Source organism: Phocoena phocoena, chromosome 15 (assembly GCF_963924675.1).
Source record: "Phocoena phocoena chromosome 15, mPhoPho1.1, whole genome shotgun sequence".
NCBI lineage: Eukaryota > Metazoa > Chordata > Mammalia > Artiodactyla > Phocoenidae > Phocoena > Phocoena phocoena.
In genome coordinates, this window is record NC_089233.1 from 29,351,229 (window position 1) to 29,374,210 (window position 22,982).

General features: G+C 50.2%; 1 protein-coding gene across 1 annotated transcript in view; it reads right to left on the reverse strand.

The window, feature by feature from the left end:
- The window catches only part of CIITA (class II major histocompatibility complex transactivator), a 47,751-nt gene that overhangs the window by 23,264 nt on the left and 1,505 nt on the right, over positions 1-22,982 (reverse strand). Inside the window, exons 2-3 of the mRNA XM_065891916.1 lie at positions 599-741; positions 265-360 (exon numbers count right to left, since the gene is read on the reverse strand). Of these exons, the coding sequence (XP_065747988.1) occupies positions 265-360; positions 599-741 (239 nt within the window). The remainder of the gene's footprint in view (positions 1-264; positions 361-598; positions 742-22,982) is intronic.

A 22,982-nucleotide genomic window follows, 5' to 3' on the forward strand; every position in this document is an offset into this window, starting at 1 on the left:
AATGTATAGAAATGGAGGCAGAAGATGGAAAAGTGAGATTTGTTTGCCTGGTGCTCATTAGTGAAGGGCTCTATTTCCCTACCTTTCTCCATCTCCCTTCTTTCCCCGATTCTCTGTCCTTTTAGCCCTCGCTCCCCATCCCCCCTTGCCCCGATTTCTGAGGGAGGGCCTGGAGGCTCCTGGTGAATGGGTGAGATTAACAAAACAGATAAAAGAATCTTTTCCCTCAATTGTCCTTTTTCTGGGTTCATAATGCTTCCTCACCGATATTGGCATAAGCCTCCCTGGTCTCTTCATCACCTTCCATATCACACAACAGCCTGCTGAACTGTTCGCAGTTGATGGTGTCCGTATCAGGTTCTGGGAGGAAAAGCCACTTGGATGAAGCAGGAAAGATCTGGGAAGAGGGCTGGTGGGGACGGAGGGAGAGGCAGGGCGGGCTGGGAGATATTTCCATTAGGAGCAGCGTGGCAGGGAGTTGGAGCTGTCCGTGGTGCTGACCGGAATTCCACAGCCAGGACTTCCCCTGGTTGCCATCTCTACTGCAGGCAGAGGGGTGGGGAGGGACTTGGAAGGGGCCAGAGGGAGGAGAGCCCACCTGAGCAGAGCTCTAGCTCTTCTTCTCCAGCCAGGTCCATCCGGTCATAGAGGTGGTAGAGATGCAAAGGGTCAGCATTGCTGTTGAGAAGCTCCAGGTACCCACCTTCTAGAGGCCCCAACTCCATGGTTGTGTGCTGTCCACTGCCTGGAAGGGAGACGCACTCAGTTAGCTCATGGGATGTTGGAAAGATGCAGGGAATTAACACCTATCACAGTCTCCAGCTGGGTCTCTTGGTGAAGGCCAGGGTTGGCAGAAGCCAAAGAAAGTGAGCAAAGGTTCTCATTCAGCACCTCTTATGTGCTCAGGGCAGTGGGGAGAAGAAGCCCTATGTCCTTCCTCCACAGAACCTACAGTCACACTGGGAAGATGCCCATGACACAGAAAAGGGAACTGGAGAAGTGTAGATTCAAGACCTCTCATACCTGGGAGCCAGGAGACCTAAGTTCTGCTGCTGGCACCACCATGAATGATAACAGCTAAGATGTACAGAGCACCTACTATGTGCCAGACACATGGTCTAGCACATTTAATCCTCACATCAACAACCGTATGAGGTAGGTACTATTACTAATCTCATTTTACACATGAGTAAACTGAGGCTCGTAGAGGTGAAGTGACCTACATAAGGTAACCCAAGTCCAACCAAGATTTAGTTCTGGGCAGTCTGATTCATGGACCTGCATTTAAGTGTTATGCTCTCCTGCCTTGGATGACCTCAAGCAAGTCTGTGCTCCTCTCCACGCTTCAGTTTCCTAATCTGTAAATTGAAAGAGTTGGGGCATATTTCCTCTAATATCTTTCATTATTAATTGTTGGAGGACATATCAGATGCCTTAGGTTCTACTTCATTTAATCTTCAAAACAACCCTGGCTGTGTCCACACAAAAACTTGTATACAAATGTGCATAAAAACATACTTCATAATAGCCAAAAAATGGAAACAATTCAATGGCCATCAATGGATAAATGGATAAACAAAATGTGGTATATCCATACAGTGGAATAGTACTCAGACATAAAAAGGAAGAAAGTACTGATACATGCTTCAACATGGATGAAATTTGAAAACATCCTGATAAGTGAAAGAGGCCAGACACAAAGGTACATCTTGTATGATTCCTAGTAGCTTGAAGCAACTGAGTCTTATTCCCTCACAGTTCTGGAGGCCAGAAGTCTAAAATCAAGGTGCAGGCAGGGCCATGGTCCCTCTGGAGGCTCCAGGGGAGAATCCTTCCTTGCTTCTTCCATCTTTGGGAACTGATGGCATTCCTTGACTTGTGACCTTGTGGCCACATCACTCCATTCTCTGCCTTAGTGGTCACATCACCTCCTAATCTTCTGCCTTTCTCTTAAATGGACATTGATTTAGGGCACACCCAGATAATCCAGGATATTAGTTCAAGATCCTTAACTTAATTACATCTGCAAAGACCTTTTTTTCCCCCCATAAGGTAGCATTCAAGGTTCCAGGGATTTGATGTGGACATATCTTTGGTGGGGGGGGGGCACTATTCAACCCGCTGTACTTGGGATGCAGATATATGCTGGAAAGAATCAAAAGAAGCTTCTTGGAGAAGGTGAGAAGAGAGCCGGCCAGAGGATCTAAGACAGCCTTCTGAGTGCCCAGCCTGGGCCAGAATAAAATGAAACTGAAGCAGGGAAAGGTTGTGAGAAAACACACACACACAACTTACCACCACCTCCCCAGGTGCTTCTTCTCCTTTCACTCATCAACAACTCTTGCTAGCTCTGGAGGGTCTTAACACAGACCCACATATCACAGAGAATGAACTTTCCAGTCCAACGAGAGGCCCTGGCCGGGGTGGACTGTTTATAATGGGTTGGGTGGGGGCTACAGGAACACAAACATAGCAGGCTTGCGTTAAAGGCCCAGCCAACCATGACTGGAGGAAGCAGAACTGAAAGATGGGGCCACCACCTCCCGTTTCTTGGAGAGGGGCCAAGGCCGGGAGGTGCAGGGTGGGTTCCACTTCTTCCAACAAGTTGTCCTGGGAGCCAACGAAGCGATCTACTGTTCTGTCCAGGGTGGTGAGAGAAGACCTCCCTGTCCCAAATCTTGCCTGCTGCCTGCCTCCCATTTTTCAGTCTGTGGTCTTTATTGCGAGCCTACATTGTAGCCATCTGCCTTTCTCCAGACTGTGGCATCTGGGGACAAGAGCTCAGGACGAACCCCAGCAATTCCATGAACGAAATGTGTGACTTTAGTCAAGTCACTCAAATTCTCAGTTTTCCCACAAGGTCAGCCAGGGACCTTCAAGCTCAATCTCCTTCATCCTACAGAGGAGAAGATGAGACCCTGAGAGGGGACATACCTTGCACGAGGCCCAAGAGTCTGCCGGTGGTGGAGCCTGCACCTGATCCCCTAGCACAAGACTCCCAGTCCACGCTCTTTCCTGCCAATCAGAATATATCCAGTCAAATAAGCACCCCCATTTATCTAGGCTCAGGAATAGAGACTGGGTCCCATCACAGATGGGCAATGGAGGGAGGGACAGTGGGGAAGAGCCTGACGAAGTCTAACTTATTGACAAACTCAGCTTCAAGCATTGGACAGCACCACCAAATGTGATCAAATACCAGGGCAATACACTGACAGTAGAGAAAGAAGGCAACTCCTTTGAGCTTTTGGAGTCAAACCGCCTGACTCTGAAACCACTCCTATCTACCAACTCACCACAACCTGGGGATTTCATTTTTTAAATCTCTTGAAGCCTCAGTTTCCTCATCTTTATTTTTGTTTTTTGGCCACGTGCACGGCTTGCAGGATCTTAGTTCCCTGACCAGGGATTGAACCCAGGCCCCCCGCAGTGGAAGCGCAGAGTCTTACCCACTGGACCACGAGGGAATTCCCTCAGTTTCCTCATCTGTGTAATGGGAATAATAATACTTGGTAGCTCATAAGGCTTAGGTGAGTTAATTCATGTAGAGCCCTTAGGGAGGTGACCATCACTTAGTAAGTGCTTAATGAATGGAAGCATAGAACAGCATCCAGCACACACTTGACGAGCACAACGTGGGTGATGGTCATTATTATTATTATTTATTATTATTAATTCACCTCTTAGCTCTGTGAGATTGATAAAGGGATCCTTTCTCTTCCATTCCTGCGTTACCACATTGTGAAGCCAAGCTTTCTGTTCTTTTGCAATAAGGAGACCCTGCAACCTCCATAGGAACAAGCAAGCCTCAGAGGCAGCAGTGCAACCTGGAAAGTCTGCTCTCAGACACCCCCAACATACACCTCAGCACCTTCCTGCATCTCCAAGACAAAGCCTGCATCTTACACATTTCCTCTTGATTAGACAAAGATTTGCAGCTCACAACAGACTTCTGCCTCCAGCCCCCACTCTGAGCTCACAAAGAGCCCTAGGGAGAAGGCATGTGGAGTATTATGCCTATTTGACCAAGGAGGATACTCAGACACCTCGCTGAAATGGCCTGTCCGAGGTCACCTGGTTGGAGAACTTGAGTTTGAATCCTGGCTGGGAGACCTTAGGCAAGTGACTTAACCTCTCTGAGTATCAGCTTTCCCACCACTAGATTGGGATAATGATACTTACCTTGTGGGACCATCAAAATGCCAAGAAGGGCTCTGCGTTGTGTGCCAGGCACACAGGAGGCCCACAGTCAAAGGAAGTCCATTATATTGGGAGCCTGAGAATCTAGGCTTGCAGTTTAGAGCTCCCCAAAGTGCCATTTCCCATTCATGTCAAAATCAACTTGGCCTGGGACCTCCCAGGGTTCCCACAACCATGTTTCCTGTGTCTCTAGATGCTTAGGAAGTGCTTCAGAGCCTCCTAACTGGACTCTTTCCTCCTCCTGCAATTCCAGAGCAGGCTGGAGGCAGAGAGCCCTGACCACCTCACTGCAGAGGAGAGTCCCTGTCAGCTGCCCCAGCACAGGACAGATCCAACAGCCGAGGAGCCCTTGAGTGCAAGAACCCTTCCTCTAGCTCACCTACCCCTGGGCTCCAGCAAGTGGCAGTCTCTCTCCATCAGTAGGACTGATGGTGCCTAGCTAGAATTCATAGGTGCCCTCTGAGTGCCAGGTACCAAACGACATGATTTGTAGACATTATACCGTTTAGCTGAACTCACACATTAGCTATTTGTATTTCTATTTCTCAGATGAAGAAACAGGCTCAAAGAGAAGAGTAATGAGCTGGGATCTGAAGCAGCTGCCTGGCACCAAGGCTCAGCTTCTTCCAGGCTCCGGCCCCCTGGCCACCCTGGGGAGGTGCCTTCACCCGGAGCGAGGAGGCATGGGTGGCAAGACGAGTTCTCCTTTTGAGGAGTTGTCTGGGATGCAGCAGAGGAGTGGGCTGTGCCTTTCTGGTAAGTGGGCAGTATTTTTAGAAGGTTCTCTTTGGACCCGCCCTTCCCCCTGGGCCACCACCTTCCACATCCAACTTGAGAAAAAGTTCTTAATCCTTTTGCCACCAAAAGTCCCTTTCGGGGTTTGTTTCCATCCCCATTTCACACTACACTGCAGGTTTTGAAAGCACATACACACCAAAACCGTTTTTGAAATAAAGGTTCATTCCTCTCTCCCCTGAGGGAAATCAAGTATTACCAGAATGTTCTAGCTCAGACCTTGATATTCAGTTTCTGCAGCCTTTCTGTGCTCCACCTCTGCTGGGGAGAGTCTTTTGTGTCTGGGGTTGTGCTGGATGCTCTCTATTTATTATCTTGTTTCAATTGTCACAATAGTTCTGGGAGATTGGTATTATTGTACACATCGTACAGATGATGACAGTGAGGTTAGGCTCAGTTATCAGCTGCTTTCTTCCCAGAGAGGGGGGTGTATCCTTGAAGGTCTGAGGAGGCATTCAGAGGGAGAAGGGGACTCCTTTGCTACCCCAAAGCCTTCAGCACTGCTATGCACTGTGATGAAAGAGCATGAGAAGAAATACTTCCCTACTTGTTGACTGGGATCTTCTCCTGAGGAAGGAATGGAAAATCTCTGAACCATGTGTCTAGAGACATGGGTTTGAGTTCCAGCTCTGCCTTTGATCTTGAATACCATTCTCTACCCTTACGAGCTTTAGTTTCACCAACTGGGTGTGGGAGCCCACTCAGATGAGGCATTTGGGGATTCTAGATTCCTCATTGCCTATCGGCTTTCCCCCCTGCCTTTCCCCAAAGGCCCCCTAACACCACTCTGCTCCCCAGCTTCATGACAAGCTGCTTCCGCAGGCCACATGGTGGCCAGAAGCCAGGAGCCCAGGGTTACTTATCTACCACAACCAGCCCCCAGTCAGCATCTCTGTGGATCAAACAAGTTCCTCTTTGCTTCTTGCACCCCGTAGCCCTCCAGATAAACTCAACAAGACACCTTGCACTTTTTTTCTCTCCAAACCTATAAAACAATGATTTACTGAGCATCCCCTGTAAGAAAGTCACTGGGCTCAGTTCTCCGGGGGCCCTAGAGAGGTTTAAAACATAGCCCCTGACAAGAAGCTTGCAGTGTAGACCCGGATGATATTTTAGAAAAGAGACAAAATGTGTTGATAATGGTACAGTGGTTAAGAGTGTGTTGGGGGACTTCCCTGGTGGCGCAGTGGTTGGGAGTCCGCCTGCCGATGCAGGGGACACGGGTTCGTGCCCCGGTCCGGGAAGATCCCACATGCCGCAGAGCGGCTGGGCCCATGAGCCATGGTCACTGAGCCTGCGCGTCCGGAGCCTGTGCTCCGCAGCGGGAGAGGCCGCAACAGTGAGAGGCCCGCGTATGCAAAAAAAAAAAAAAAGAAAGAAAGAAAAAAAAAAAAGAGTGTGAGCTCTGGGTTCAAATTACAGTTCCACACTAACTGTTAGACCTCAGATAAGTTATTCAGCCTCTCTGAGTTGTGGAATCTATTGCCTTTAGGTGGCATAGCGTCAATCTCAGTAGGTTGCTATGACTTGCTTAAAGCGACATAGACAAGAAGTGCTAGTAAGATGTAAGTTCCAGAACGAAAGCAGCAAGGTGTCACTTGCCACCGTACAACTGGCAAAAATTAGAAAGCTGGGCAACGCCAAGGGGTTGGTGGGAGAGGATGTTTGTGGCCACCTGCAGAACAACCTGGCACCACTCAGAATACCTAAAGATGCAGAGATCCTACAACCCAGTGATTCAATTCTTGGGTATATACATACCAAAGAAATGCTCCCACGGCTCCACAAGGACACCCATCCGAAGTTGCTCACCTCTGTGCTATTTGTGGTGACCAGGAGTTGGAGGCCACCTGGGTGTCTATTGCCAGGGGAAGGACAGTATAAAGTAGCTGCTGCAATCTGTAGAGGGTGATGCAATAATTAGAAGCAACAGACCAAGTGAACATGGAGGTGGATCTTAATAACATAGTACAGGGACTTCCCTGGCAGTCCAGTGGTTAGGACTCTGCCTTCCGGTGCAGGGGGTATGGATACAATCCCTGGTTGGGGAGCTGGGATCCCACATGCCTCGTGGCCAAAAAACCAAAACATCAAACAGAAGCAATATTGTAACAAATTCAATAAAGATGTTAAAAATGCCACATCGAAAACAGATCTTAAAAATATATATAACATAGTACAGAGTGAAAAAGTAAGAAGCAGAATGAGCTCTGATAGCCCAATTCTAGGTGTGCAGAGTGACATACAGGCACATAAAGAAAGCAACACGTATTTAAGAAGAACACATGCAAACAAAAGGATACACACTGAGTGCATTCGAATGGGTGCCCAGAAAGAGGAAAGAGAATGGGGGAAAGGGAAATTAACGCCTCATGTGGACCAAAGATCATAGTGTACTGCGAATTGAGATATGAAGTTAACTGAAGATTGAAAGGCTCCTGAAGTTAAAAAGAAACAAAACGAAACAAAACCAAAAACGATGGAAGCCTCATGGGGCTTCTGTGTTTCTGTGGCTCACCAAAAAAGGCCTGACACATGTAGATGCTCAAAAAGGAAGAAAACTGCACTCTTGCCACCCAGTAGGCTGTCCAGGGATGGGGGGATTTGGGCCCAGGAGCCCCCAGTCCTGGGGGAGGAGATGAGAACGTGCAGGACTTGGAGAGGAACAGGGAAAGGTGGGTACCATCTGTACGGGAGGAAGCCCTAGCGCTCTGGCCCCCGTTGCTGGTCCAGTAGGGGCAACCCAGGAAAATGAGGCAGAGAGGACTTCCGGAAACTGCTGGTCTCACTCAAGACTTTCACTTCCTGGAGAGGCTTGTGGAGGTCACAAGAGACAGAGTGGAAACTAAGGTATTGGACAATGCTGAGGGGTAATGGGGCTGGAAGGCAGCTGGAGGTTCTAGTCACTTCTCCTCCAGGCGGGGAGATTGGAAGGTGTGTGTATATGTGTGTGTGTGTGTGTGTGTGTGTGTGTGTGTGTGTGTGTCTCCTATTACATCTTCCAATGTAATAGGAGCCAGCAGACGCGACAAGGAGAGGTCTTGAAATATTGTAATTGGGTGGCTTTTGTGTCTGACTCTGACCGTAGGCCCCTCCTCTGCTCCAAAGGGGGCTTGGCTTGGAGTATGGATTCAAAATGAAGAGTGACTCAGGCCTATAGGCCTAGGTGTTTTGTTTCCCAAGACAATTTGTGTGTGTATATGTGTGTCTTAATTACCATCGCAATGTCTCCATATAGAAGATACAATTAATTGTTGCCAAAGACCCCACTGCTCCCTATTGCATTCTGCTGGGTCCCACTGGGCACAGTTACGGCCCCTTAGGCATTTGGGTTTGCAACTGTTGGCCTGCAGGCCTTCTAAGGTCACGTCTATCTCTGATCTGCTGGAAATGGGATGGATGGGTGATTGGGGAAGGGAAAGGCAGGGCTGAATTCTGTCCTGCCCCATGGTGGGATTGGGACGCACATGAGGGTGTCTTCCAACAGAAAGGCTTGGAGGGGACTGGCCCTGAGTGCCCAAACTGGCCAGTTCCACAGAGGAAGGAGCAGGAAGCATGGGAGTTGTGGTATCTGGGGTGCTGGGTGTGTTTTCCCAGCTCTGGCACTGGCTCAGACTGAAAAGGGATTAGGAAATAAGCTGTCTGGGAACCACAGGGCACAAAGAGTTATTCCCCATTGGACCTAGCCTGCTGCTTCACCTCGCCCTCCTCAGTTCCAGCCCCCTCAAGGATCTTGGCATTTCCATCATAGCTCTCCAGCCTCTCTGGGCTGAGACTAGCCTGTGCCCGGACAAAGGGGCCTCAGAGCAGGAAAGCTGGAAATGGAAGCAAGATGGGCTCCACGCCTCTCCACAGAGCTTCTCAGCAGTTGGAGTGAGGGCAGGGGAAATGGACTGATGCAGCTATGGACCGCTGAGTTTACAACAGACTGGTGAGGCAGGATCCACACAGGGAGTCATGAGACCTGAGATCTGTGCCCTGCTCTGCACCTGACAGGCTATGTGACCCTGGGCAAGCCCCTTTCCCTCTCTGGTCCCCAGTGGCCTCATCTGTTAAATAAGAATGTCATGCTAGAACAGCGGCTTTCAAATGAAATTGTACAAGGAGCCCAAATCCCAGAACAGGTGATAATGGAGCTATTCAATTAAAGGGGATGGGGGTGAGGTGGGGGAGGGAAGCAGAACCCACCCCTCCCCAAAAGGGGCTGCACAGAAGACAGTAAAAAAGACAACTCCAGATGACAGTTTAAGCCTTGGCCACCAGATGCTCTCTGATTTGACAATTTCAAAAAAAAATGTAGTAGATTCTGTGGTGTGCTACAGTCCCTTAAGGACCAACTGCTAGAGGGCAACAGGCTCACAGGTCACAGCTCGACCTCTCTGGGGGGATTCCCCTGGTGGTCCAGTGGTTAAGACTCCATGCTTGCACTGCAGGGGGCGTGGGTTGGATCCCTGGTGGGGTCACTAAGATTCTGCATGCCACGCTGTGTGGCCGAAAAAACAAACAAACAAACAAACAAGAACAACACAACCTCTCTGGGAATAGCCCAAAGTTACACCCTTTTCCAATCACTGTACCCACATCCAGTGATAGCTGCCTGTAGGCATGCAAAGGTCTGGTCTGGGAGTCTCAATTTGGGATAACCCTGGCCGTCCCAGCTTCAGCCCTCCCCACGGGATCGGCTGAGACCTCTCTTGTGACTGTATTGCAGCCCAACTCCTCACTCTGCCCAATGCTGCTTCTTCCCTTTCCCCCAGGGGCCCTCTCCCCAACCTGGAGACCTCTCCCCAATAAACGTCCCATGTGCAAATCTCCATCTCTAAGTCTGCTTCCCAGGGAAGCCCACCTGAGACAACTTGGTTCTGTTTTTCCTCAGGTAGGGCCTGGAAATCATACGGAAGCCCACAAAAGACCCCACAGAGACCACCTCTGAGCCCTTGGGCAAGCCACCTATCCTCTCTGGACACCCTGGAGGACATCCACCTCATCACAACTTGGAAAATCTTAGAACTCAAACAAGACAAGCTCGGCTGTTGAGTGTCGTGCCTGTAAATGGCACAGTTACTGGGGCTGAGGAGCCTGACGGTCCTGGGGGGAGGGGGAGGGGAGGAGGGCGGAGACAGCTGGAAGAGCTGCAGCCAGGGGAGGAGGGGGCCCTAGTGCCTGACCAGAACGCAAGCCTCTCCGACCTGCGCGTGGCCTTCCCTCTGCAAGCCCCAACCTTCCCAGCTGCAGTCGGTGAGCCGAAAAGGAGTCCAACAAGTTTTTCCTGGAAGAAAACCAGGGCTGGGTGCTGGAGTGGGGAATGAGGGGCTTGTGGCTGCAGTTAGCAAAGCCAGGCTCCCAAATCCAGTCCTAACCCCCAGCTTGGCCTAACACGGCACCTAAGCTTGCGGCAGGCCCTTCGCTCCATGCTGGAGACTCCGAGGTAAATAAATCACATCCTAGCCCTGCCTGCCAGCATCTGATGACAGTTGGCAAGCTTGGCTGTGAATCAAAATTGCCTGAAGTGGGTGCTAAACACACGGCAGCTGGACCTCACCCCCTGAGGTTCTGACCGTAAGTCTGGGGTGGGGTCCAGAAATCTGTATTTTTACATGAGCATCGCCCTTGGGCACCCCCTCCTCCAACACACTCACATACACACACTTGCCTTGTGGTGACTGAGAACTTAGATAGGTTTTATTTCCAAGGCAGCCTGAGTGTCCATTTGCCGAGAAGACATTGCCTCTCAGTTTGCATGGCTCTATGGCTTTTCCTTCCTCCAAGGGAACCTTCCAGACCCTGCATTTCTACCACCTTTCTACTTCTCCCCAGCTGGAAACCCCAAGACTCTGCGCTTAGGTTAGGTTGGTCCCCAATTCCTATATTTTTCCTTCCAAAAGTCCCTCAGCAGCCATCCCCTTGACCTAGTAGCCCCATCCCCCGAGCCTAGATTGTTACAAGAGCTACTAGGTCTTTCCGCTAATCCAGAGTCTTCCAAACTTCAGACATCATTCGCCTACCTCCTTTACAGTTTTTTGGGTCATATCTGCATACCACCTTGGGTAAATTGTATAATCTACCCAAGCATTTTCCTTAAATTAACTTGAAAAAAACCCAAACATATTTATTTTAAAAGAAAATTTTCTAGAATTAAAAACAGGAATGCAAATACATACTTGTCCACAAATGTTTGTAGCAGCACTATTCACAAAAGACAAAAGATGGAAACAACCCAAGTGTCTGCTGACAGATGAATGGCTAGAGAAAATGTAGTCCATCCACACAATGGAATATTATTCAGCCATGAAAAGGAATGAAGTTTCGACACATGCTGCAACATGGTTGAACCTTGAAGATGTTATGCCAAGTGAAAAAAGCCAGACACAAAAGAACAAATGTTGTATAATTCCACTTATGTGAGTCACCTAGAGTGGTCAAACTCATAGAAACAGAAAGTGAAAGGGTGGTTGCCAGGGCCGGGGGGCAAGGGGAGAATGGGGAGTTAGTGCTTAATGGGGACAGAGTTTCAGCTTGGACCATGAAAAAGTTTAGGAGATGGATGGTGGTGACGGCTGTACAACATCGTGAATGTACTTAATGCCGTTGAATTGTACACTTAAAAATGATTACCTTGCTAAATTTTATGTTTAAAAAAGATGAAAACTTTCTTTCACTACCTTGCATGAAAAAAAAACCCCAAAACAAAAACTGCAGTCTTACTTGCCATTGAAAGCAAAACAATGTTATCAAATTAATATCAGCTGCCCGCCCACTTTGTTAAAAAGAAACATTAGTATTAGAGCGCTGCCATCATGCCTACTCACAAAGAAAGGAGGATTAGAAGAGAACCAGAAAAGCACCAATGTCCTCCCTGTGAGAACCAGTGTCAATCAAGGCTTCTCTGAGAATTGTCCTTGGACCATGGATCACGTATGTGCCAAAGTCTCTGGAAACACAACGGACGTGTGCCCAATGACAACCTCTCAGATCTTTCTAAACGATCCCTCTAGAATCTGTAAGGGTTACACCAGGCACATGTGTATTCTTTGGTGGTTTTTGCAAAGTGCTTCTGTGCAGGTCAGGAAATGATCAAGAAAGCACTTGCGTCTTTTCTTATAGCTGCCCCTCGGGAGGGGAAGTCAGTTACTCAGGGTGACTGATGCCAAGTCTGAAAGCCAAGTACATAAGCTTTACCCTCTCCCTCAGGCCACTTCCCTGATTGCCCAAGACTGACCCCAGGCCTTGGAGCAGGGTCCCTGTGTTAATTTTCTGATTCTACTCTCCACAAGGTACTAGATGCCAGGTCCCTGCCATCAGACAGACTTTGCTGTATCAACAAGTCTCCCTCTGACTATCCAGGACCTGCCCTGTATTTGTGGAGGCTCACACCTCCGCCCAGGTACTGGATGGGCTCTCAGTGGACCTGGTTTCAAATCCTGGTTCCGCTAATAACTTGGCTATGTGGACTTTGACAAAACCTCCCAGGAAGTCCCCAGAGGTTTTGTAACATGGAGTAGGTACTGGGGTTGGACCTCAGTGCCTTTCAATGTATGTATGACCTCTGGACCTCTGAGATAGGAATCACACACACACACACACACACACACACACACACACACACACACACACACACACATCCCATAGCCAGTTAACCTGCCATTGGAAGCGCCACCCCAGGCCCAGTCAATGGGATCTGGGGGTGGGGGCTGGGAACCCGCACTCTAAACAGCCTTCTGGGTGATTCCCACGTGTGGGAAGCCTGGGATCCCCTGGCTCAGTCGTCTCTGAGGACCCTTCCACTCCATATTCTGGGATCTTGGAGACCAGGTCCTTGCCTAAGGCAGGCTGGGATTTGGAAAGTGATGATTTGCTGGGGTCTCATCTTCTCCATTTTCAGCTCCACCAAGCCCTAGAGCAAGAAGCACTAATTTCCTTAACTTTCTGAGTGGCTGGGAATGGTATTTCTTTTTTGGGGGGGTGGGGTGGAGTGGCACATAGATGGAAGACTTCCTGTCAAATTTAGGAACTCCTGGCCGCAACTGGAGGTGGGGCACTTATGTCCCCTCCCATGTGTCACCTAGGGTGGAGAGAGATGCTGTGGGACTCAAGCGAGAACTGCGGTTTTAAGGGTCCCAGACAGAGCTAGACATGGTGGCTCCAATTCTGATATTCTGGGACCCCGGACAGCCCCACCCCAATCCCTTTCCGGAGGCCCTTAGTTTCTCTCCTTAGAGGATGTGGCTCAGGACCCCAACTTGCGGTAGAGATGCGGACTGTCAAACAGAGTCCAGGAAAGACCCTGCCCCCCAAGATGGTAAAAGAGAAGTGAGGATTTCTCCAATCCGGCGTTTAAATGTCTCCCCATAGCCCTCCCTGCGCTGGGGACCCCACCAAGAGGGCCGGGTACCCAGACTCCAGAGTCAGAGCGGGAACGTGATTCAAGAGGGAAGCTGAGGCTCAGAGAAGGGCAGCCCCGGTCCTAGGTTCCCCATAGAAGAAAAGCCTGTGTCTCCCTCCACGTGGCCCTAGGCGCTTCTTCAGATTTTAGGACCCGCAGGGAGACTGTCTACTGATCGTTTGGCCACACCGCCTCCCTTCTCTGCGTGCTCCTTCTGTGTCCCAATCTCTCTGCAGACGCTGCCGCTCCCACCGGCTCTCCCCGCCGCCTCCCCTGGGCCCCGGTGCTCTGGGCAAGGCAGCCCAGCTCCGGGTTCCCCGCTCCCAGTTCCTGCGTGGAATCCTTCCAGGGATGCTGGAAACGAGGAGTTTCTAGGGTGTGCACTCCGCACATTACCTTCCTTCTCTTCCCAGCCTTGCTGTGTGATCTCAGGCAGGTAGCTACCAGTCTCTGAACCTCTATTCCCAGCCCCACTTCAGGGGCTGCTAAGGGGACTTTGGTTACCTGCCGCTGTTCCCTGGACTCCCGCGCGCTGCCAGTGGCTTCTCCCTCCCGCCAGCTCTGGGGCTGCGGTGAGCGAGCGAGCTTGGGGAGAGCAGTCGTCTGGCCACCCCAGCTCCACCCACTGTGGCTGCCCTTTTTCTCTTTCACTTTCTCTCTGCAGCAAGGGGCTTGGGCCAGCCCAAGCTGGGGAGTAAGCAGGCACCCGAGCCTCCTCCTGCTGCGCCTGCCATGTGCTTTCTCAGAAGCGCCTAGTCCACCCCCCACACTCCCTGGAGCATCTAATCAGCTCCTAAAAATGGCCAGTGCCCAGCTTTGGAGGAGGCAGCCTGCCCGTAGGCATACGATATACAAGCCCTGGTTTGCAGGGAGCTCACCCACACCCCTGTCTGGCCCTCAATTTCCCTCCACCTCAGCCTCACCTTGAAGCTGGCAAACCACCCCTGCAGGGCACAGGGGCTTGCTCGCTGAGCCATTCACTCCTGGGAAGCCAGATGCCCTTGGGAGGAAGAGAGAATTCCTCAAGGAACTTCCCTGGCTGGAAATTCAGCCCTGGCAGCCCTGAGTTCCCATCACCACACACCTCCTAGTTGCCTTCCTCTCACCCTTCCTCTTCCAGAGGTCCTGGACCCCTGCTCCATCCACCCTGAGACCTTGGGGAGGTCACCTCCCTTCCCAGGTTTGGATTTCCTCATCTGGTATTGAGGGAGGGGTGGGTCAAGGTGACTTCTGACCTCTCTCTCCCCCTGGAAAACTCCCCCAACAAGCTCTGGCTGCAACCAACAGAGCTGGCAAACTTGTCATCAATCTGTAGGTTCAGAGGAAGCCTCACATTTTAGCAGCATCTGAGAAGAGGAGTCCTACAGTCTCAACCACACTAATAACGGGCTCCTATGTGTGTCTTCAGATCCTACAACGCACCAGGCACTGTGCTAGACCCTTTGATTCCTCACTTTTGTCTTGTAATAAGAGTTTCCCCCTAATCGCATTTAACAGCCCAGGAAAACAGACTCAGAGTAGGTTGGGGACTTGTTCAGTGTCACTTCACACCCAGGCAACAGTGCAGCTGCGATTCAAACCTGCCGTGCTGCCTTCAGAGCTGGTACCAGATGTCTGTGCTATGCTGTCTCTCATCATCTGTCCCCGGTCCCCCACTTTTCCCCCCAAACACCGTTTGGAAACTGGGGAGAGGGCAGCATCGGTCCAGGTGACTGTATTGCTCACCAGCTGGGGCTCAACATCTAGACCAAGGGGCTGACTCTGGCTTTGGTTTCCCTGCTTCCCGGGGATGGGATGGATCTGGCAGGGGTTCCACCTTTCAAGGGCGAGCTCCTCAGTGTTTACCTGGCAGAGAGAGGACCTTGTGGTTGGCCTAGCCGGGTCATGAATGCTGAGAGCTAACAACACGCCCCATGAAAGTCAGCCCTTTAGTACCCTTCAGGCTGATAAAGCCCTCTTACATTCCAGGCATCTGGGCAGACCGAATGTCCCTCAGTGGAAGGAAATGGCAAACCACCTCACTTCTTCCAAAAGCCCCAGCAGGACAAAGACCCCTCTCGCCACCCTCACACCCCAGTTCAGAGCAATGTCTCTGACAATTTGGGACGGTGGGACGAGCTGAGACCTCACCCTAAATCAAGAAGCGTTCTCAGCCCCAACGTCTTCCACCCGCCTTTTTACCTTGGGGCTCTGGCAGGTAGGACCCGGCTGGGCGCGTAGCCAGGCAACGCATGGTGTGAGAAACAGAGTGAGGCAGCAGCTCCCGGACTCTGGCAGCCCCTCCTGTTGCCCTCAGCCTGCCCAACGATGCCTTCGGATGCCCAGCTCAGAAGCAGGCAGCCTCATCTCTGACCAGTCTCCCTACAAAAGTCTGGAGCCCGCCAAGCCTAAGTAAACATGCAAAGGAAGCAAGTAAGGGACCAGCAGAAAATTCTCACCCTACCAGGTGGTCTGAGCTGTCAGATTTCTCGCATCTAGACATGCTCTAATTTGCCCATGCTCCCTTAAACACGGACTTGCACCTGATGTTAATTTCAGTTCCTTGTTTTGGACCAAATCGGGTGACCGACCTCAGAAGGTTATGAGTTGTCTATTGGAGGGTCTTCAACACGCTGACATTCTGAATAACGGCAACCACAGTGGAGCCACGCTGGTGCCAGCTGCCAATATCTGCCATCCTCTGCAGGATGGGGCCGTGGTCAGAGCCCCACAAATGCCTCAAGACAAGCTGAACTAGCTTCCAGCAAACTCCCGGGATTCCACTCGCATCCACCATCCCACCCCCACACCAAATTGCCCTGAATTTCCTTGGAGAACACGAGTGGTCCACTCATCATTTTTATTCTAAGAACATTGGACTAAAACATAAATTACACATAAAAAGGTCTTACCCCCAAATATGGTATACTTATAGCCACGTGGTTTGGGGGTACCACCTAGATGTGGCAGAGAGACTGTCAGTCTCACGCAGGGAGAAAGTTAGCGCCTTTTTAACTCTCTGCCCAGGCTCCTGGAAACCTTGAGAAGAAAGTCTCAGTTTGGGGCTAAGGAGCTTTTAACACCTCTTCTAATGCGTGATCCACCTATTTCACAGAGAGCAGCCCCCAGCCTCAAGCCTTCCGTAGACATCAGTGTCTGGCTAGAATGGAATAACGTTATTCTGCTCTCCTGTTTCATAGTTACCTTCTGTGTGTGGCATTCTTTTTCATTTATGGTGGACATAAATTTTCCTTGGGAAATAAAGTTGAAAAAAAGATGTGAGTAGTTTGGAAAAAAAAAACAACAACTGTCCAGCTAAGAATAGCGTAGGTGGTGAAAAGAAATCATGAGGGTGGAACCAAAATGAATGACGATTGGGAAACAATGACTTCATTTTTACAGAAAGAACGCTGGATTGGGAGTCTGAAGTGCTATGGTCCAGCCCCCGTGGTTATTAGCGGATGGGTGACCTTGGACCCCTCACTTCCTTTGTGTGGGCCTCAGTTTCTCCATGTGTGAAATGGGGATAATGATGCTTATATTTGTATGGTGATTATTTTTGAAGCAGTTGCTGCTGTCAGAAGTCCCAGGGGGTAAGTAGGCAGACAAATAAGAAAGCTGAGAGTTAATTTGAAACAATCTTGCTTGGTTAGGCTAACAAAACAGACATGATGAATATGAGAAGTCCCAAGAAGTCTCATCTTCCTCTGACCTGATGTGCCCGGGCAGAGGCACACCTGGCCATTCAGTGAGGCCAACTTCCTGTCCTCAGAGGGAGGCAGCTCTGATGGCCCTGGCCGAGGCAGCTCTGAATCAGCTTCGTGGCAGGGCCGAGCTTGGAATGAGAGTCCCCTGGGCCTGGGGTGCACCTGCTTGGCTGCTCTCATCTCTCACCTGGACCACAGCAGCAGTCTGCTACCTGGTCTCCCCATGTCCTCCTTCACCTGCCCCCGCCCCAGACCCACACTCCACAAGGCCTGAATCTGGTCATGCTGGCGTTTCTGAGCAGGGTGACCGCGTGCTAGCCTGTGTTTTAACTGATGGTAGAGGCCGTAAATCGGCGCCAGGAGGGCCTCGTATATGTAGACCAGGGAAGAGAGCCATGGTGCCCTGCCAGGAGCCGATGGGGGTCTGAATGCCAGCAGAGGCAGTGGAGGTGAGGAGAGGGGTTGCTGAGTTGGAGTGACAGGCCTCCAGGACTGGGTGGGGGCTGAGGGGTTAAGCCAACCCCAGGGTATCTTCCTATTAAAGCATCCTGCGTGCCTGCTGAGGCTCCTCTTCAAAACTCCCCTAGAGGTGGTGACCATTCTCCAGAGCCCAGGATAAAGCCAATTCCCTTCTGACGGAGGGCCCCTCTCAGCCTTGCCCTGGGCACCCAAATTTCTTTGTCTCAAGTCAGGACCCAGCATGACAAAGCTGCAGTCAGAAGCATTGTTAAAGTTACCAGCCTGGGGTCCCCTGCCAAGTACCAGGGAGAGGAGATGGGGGAACTTGGTCTTACAAGTAGGATTCCTGAAAGCTTGCTACCCCTTCCTGCAGCTGGGCCCTACCTATGTACTTCTGCTCGAGCAGAGGGTCCCCCGTCCTCCCCCCAACCCCAGGACCACCCTCCTGCCTCCTCCCATTGGGCTGTATTTTAGCCATCCTTCAATGCCCAAGTTCCCACTTTCATCACCTTTCCAGCTAACGACAACCTCCCGCCCTACTCGTTTTTAGCAAACTTGCTGCCGCGTATTTGGCAATACATGGTGAACTTCCTATTTCATGAGTATCCCCCCTGCTGCCTCTGATTAGGTCACAAGGTCCTTAATGTCTGTCTTACTGTGTTTGATTTTCTTATTTAAAAGACACAGGACTCCAAGATTGGTTGAGCGAATGGATGGCGTTTGGATTTGAATGATCAAGGCAGACAAGTTCCACGTGGACGGAGAGTCCTACCTTACAAAGTTTTAAGTGTCTTTTCTTATGTTTGTTTGTGACCACCCCCCTCATTTCTGGCAGCTGCTAAGTAAATGCTTAAGGAGGAGAGAAGAAAGGAGGTGAGAAAGAAAGGAAAAGAGATCGGTGGAGAGGTGGGTGAATAGATAGAAAAAAACTGGCATGTAGGCAAATTAGGCAGGTAGGAAGGTATCTGAGAATGTAGGCCTGTCTGTGGGCAAAGGTACAAGTGGATTAGTAGGTAAGAAGGCAGGTAAGTAAGCTGGTACATAAATATACAGGCAGTCAGATAAATGAAAGATTGATAAATTGATAAGTAGATAGAAGTAGATAGTAGATATAAGTTGTTGAATTGGTAAGTAGATATTAGTAGGTGGTTAAGTAGACCAGGTAGTTTGAGGGTAGGCAGGTAGGTGGAGAGACCAATAAATGGTAAGTAAGGACACAGGTGAGCTGCTCAAGGTAACAACAAAGAACAGAAACAGTCCCTGGTTGAGTCAGGTGCCAGACTTAGAGCCAAGCTGAGTATAGGACAGGCCACTGGTCAGCCTGGGAAAACCCATGGGGATGCGCCCACTTCCAATGCAGGTGCTTCTACTTCTGCGGCTCCTGCGGGTGAAGGTGAAGTAGGTCTGACCAGATGGGAAGCTACTCAAGGTGAAAAAACAAGTGGTCCTTGCCAACACATCTCCTTCCAGGAGTCCACAGAGGCTCCCTGATCAGGGATCAGAGCAGGAACAGGTTTGGGGAAAGGAAGGTGTCAGAGAAAGGGAGGGCGCTGCCCCCCTCCCCTCTGAGTCCTGGCTCTGGGGACTCTCATCCTAAGAGGCAAATGGGGAAGGAAGTGGGAGGAAGAGCTTAGCAGCCTGGGGTGTGTCCCTCCCTTTCCAATAAATCAGGCAACATCCTAGAAGGAGTCTTTGTTCTGTGGTTCCTAGAACAGAGTCTTCACGGGCAAAAGTACCACATCGTGAAGACATAGAGCGACAAACCAGCAAAGGAAAGCCGAGGAAAACAATAATATATAAAACCATAGCAGGGGCGTCCTACAGCCTCTGAGAAAGCTCACCCAAGAAGCACCGCTGTGCCTCCATTCACAAGCCTGAGGTCGGCTGGGTCTTATCTTGCCACAGTCATCCTTCTGTGCGCCTTGGGTCTGTGGTTACCCCAAATGCCACCCTCGAGGCTGACGAGTCAGAACGAGCTTTCCTCTTGCCGGGAATTATTGCAAGTGCCTTATATTGCAAGTAAGTGCCTTATTCTGGATGATGTCACTGAATTCTCAGAATAGCCACTCTGGATGCTAGTATCACCTCCATTTTACAGATGCGGAAACTGAGGCCCAGAGGGGTCCCAGGAAGGGCTCACTGTCATAGCCCTTGGAATCAGGGAGTCACAGCTGGCATGGAGGCCACAGCCCATGTGCTTAACTAATGTGCCAACTTGAGGGTGGGGGGCACATTGGCCCATTTCTCAGATGCACAGAGCACCAAGCCCTCAGCACTGGAGTAGCTGTCTAGATATGACATGGGGGCCCCAATGAGGCTGCAGACTCAAACCCCTGGTATATCTTCCCCTTGTCCAACATTCCTGGAGTTATCTGCCAAGAACCGCCTTGGATGGTTTACCAGTTACCATCTCATTTAACCCTCACTATAACCCTGGGAGGTTTATATCACCACTCCCATTTTAGAGATGAAGAAACCGAGGGTCAGAGTGGTTCAGGCACGTGGCCAAGGTTACACAGTTGGTAAGCAGCAGCAGAGCATGGCCTCAGAACCAGAGCTGTCCAGCTTCCCGCCTGGTTCTTTTTCCATCACTGCCATCTAAAACCTCTCTTCTCTGGCATCTGCTTGTCCTCCAGGTGTTGTCAGCCACTGTCAGCCAAAGACTGCCTGAGTGTTTGCTTTGATTCCCCAATCGGCCTGCTGAGCTCTGCCAGGACTCTTGGGCCTCCCCCGAGCTTGCCTATGGGCAGGATGCACGTGTGCTGCTCTGAGCAGTAGAGTCAATCCCCAAGGTCACGTCCCCAGAAGTGGGCTTCCTACACGATTGCAACTGAAGCATATCTAAAGGTGACTTCTGAATCATCGGGCTGGTTTCAGTTTGAAGGTGGTCAGCCTGTTTGGGGTACACTTACGGTATCCCTTTAGGTTATGCAGAAGAGGCAGCCAAACAGAAAGTGCAGCGAGAGATCCAGACTCATGAGATCCAATATCTCATAGCCCCCCACTCCTAGGCCATGAGCGAGGCAAATCACTTAACCTCCCTGTGCCTCAGTGCACTTACCTGTAAAGTGAGAGTAATGGGACTACACAAGCCACCACGCACCCACCCACATATCACCCATCCACCTACCCACCTACCCATCAACCATTTCCCTGTACCCCACCCAGCCATTCCCCATCCAATCATCGCCCAGCCACCTACCCACCCAGACTCCCATCACCCATCCACCTAACCATCTACCCACCTATCCATCCCCCATCCACCTATTCACCACTCATCAACCACTCACCTATCCACCCACCCACCTATCCACTCATCACCCACCCATCCATCCATCCATCTACCATCCCTCAGTCTAATATTTAACAAACACATATCGCACACCTATCCTTTGCCAGGCACTGTGTTATGCGTTTGGGATGCATCCGTGATGAAAGCATAGATCCCTGCCCACAGGGAGCTTATTTTCCGGTGAGGGAGTCAGACAATAAACAACAAACATAGGGAATTCCCTGGCAGTCTAGTGGTTAGGACTCCACGCTCTCATTGCTGAGGGCTCGAGTTCAATCCCTGGTCGGGGAACTAAGAAACCACAAGCCTCGTGGTGCAGCCAAAAACAAACAAACAAACAAACAACAACAAATGTAATACAAAAGTAAAGTATGTAGAAGGTGAATGTGTCAATGGGGGAGGGGGCCACTTCTCAGAGTGTGAAGGCGGAGTTGCAATTCTAAATGGAATGATCAGGATAGGTATCCCTGAGAAGGTGACATCTGAGCAAAGATCTGAAGGATTCAAGGATGTTGGCCAAGAGGATATCTGGAGAAAAGAGTGGTTCAGATGGAGGGTGTGGCACGTGCAGAGGTCCTGTGGCAGAGAGCGTGCCTGTCCTGTCCCAGGGACAGTGAGGGTGCCAGCACGTCTGGAGAAGATGAGAAGGCAGGAGTACAAGATGGGAGCAGAGCAGTGATGAAAGCCAGATCATGAAGGGCCTTGTGGGAATCGTCCAGATTTAGCTTTCCTCTGAGTGACACGGGAAGTCGGAGCAGAGTTTAGAGCGGCGGAGGGTGAAGATCCTGATAGGGTTGTAGAGAGAGTGACAGAAACTTCACACACTGATTTCCTTTTCTGAACCCCTGTTGAAACTAAAGTCGGTGCCCTTTATTTATAAACCCCACAATTCTCTTCCCCGGTTCCCCTTCTCCCGCTCTGAAGGCTGCTTCTTCTCCCTGCCCCAAAGCATCACACCTGCCCATAGTCCTTACAGTTGAGTCTTTCATGCCTGGGGGTAGCTGGCCTGGAAGAGGGGGAGGTAAGCAACGGGGAAAGGAAGCGATTTATCCTTCCTTGTCTCCCAGCCTCTGAAGCCCACAGTGCCCTGAGCCCAGTTCCATTTCTAGAGTCACGTGGGATCAGAAATAAAAATATTATGTCCCCAGGGAGGAAATGGAGTTTAATAACAGGAACCAGCCCTCGTAGAGAGAGGAGGGCAGGGCAGAGGTGTTGGGTAGCCTGCGGTATGAAGGAGCCTGCAGTTTGCAGGGGGCGAGTCAAGGAGGGAGGAAGGCTTTGACATCCCCGGAAGTTGGCATCTGCACCCGCGTCAAAACCGCATAGGTTGTTTGTGTTGTCTTCCATTTCTTTTCATTAGTGTCTTATAGTTTTCGGAGTATAGGTTTTTGCCTCCTTAGGTAGATTTATTCCTAGGTATTTTATTCTTTTTGATGTGATGGTAAATGGACTGTTTCTTTAATTTCTCTTTCTGATCTTTCATTGTTAGTATATAGAAATGCGATAGATTTTTGTGTACTAATTTTGTAACCTGCAACTTTACCGAATTCATTGATGAGCTCTGGTGGTTTTCTGGTATCATCTTTAGGACTGACATGTACACACTGCTGTATTTAAAACAGATAAGCAACAAGGGCCTACTGTATAGCACAGAGATCTCTGCTCAATATTATGTAACAACCTAAATGGGAAAAGAATTTGAAAAAGAATAGATACATGTATATGTATAACTGAGCCACTTTGCTGTGCACCTGAAACTAACACAACATTGTTAATCAACTATACTCCACTATAAAATAAAAAGTTAAAAAAAAAAAAAAGAAACGACCACATAGGCCTCTTGCATTCCCATTAAGAAGTCAGGGAGATAGTTCAGCTGGTAAAGATGCCCCAGCCCCCCAGGGATATGTTACGAGGGGGAGAGTAAAAGATGTGTCCGAGGAATAGATAGAGACCATCTGAGTGAGAGTTCATCCAGGAGGACAGCCAACCCTATGTAAATTTGTATCTTGGCAGAAGAGTTGGAGAAATGCCTTCAAAGCCCTGGTGCCCATGGCAAAATCATCAAGGGGCTTTTTTACCCCTCAAGGTCAGATTGAGGCTAAAAGCTTGTCTGCCTTCAAATCCAGCCTCCACCACTTCCCAGCTGGGGACTGGGGTTGGTCAC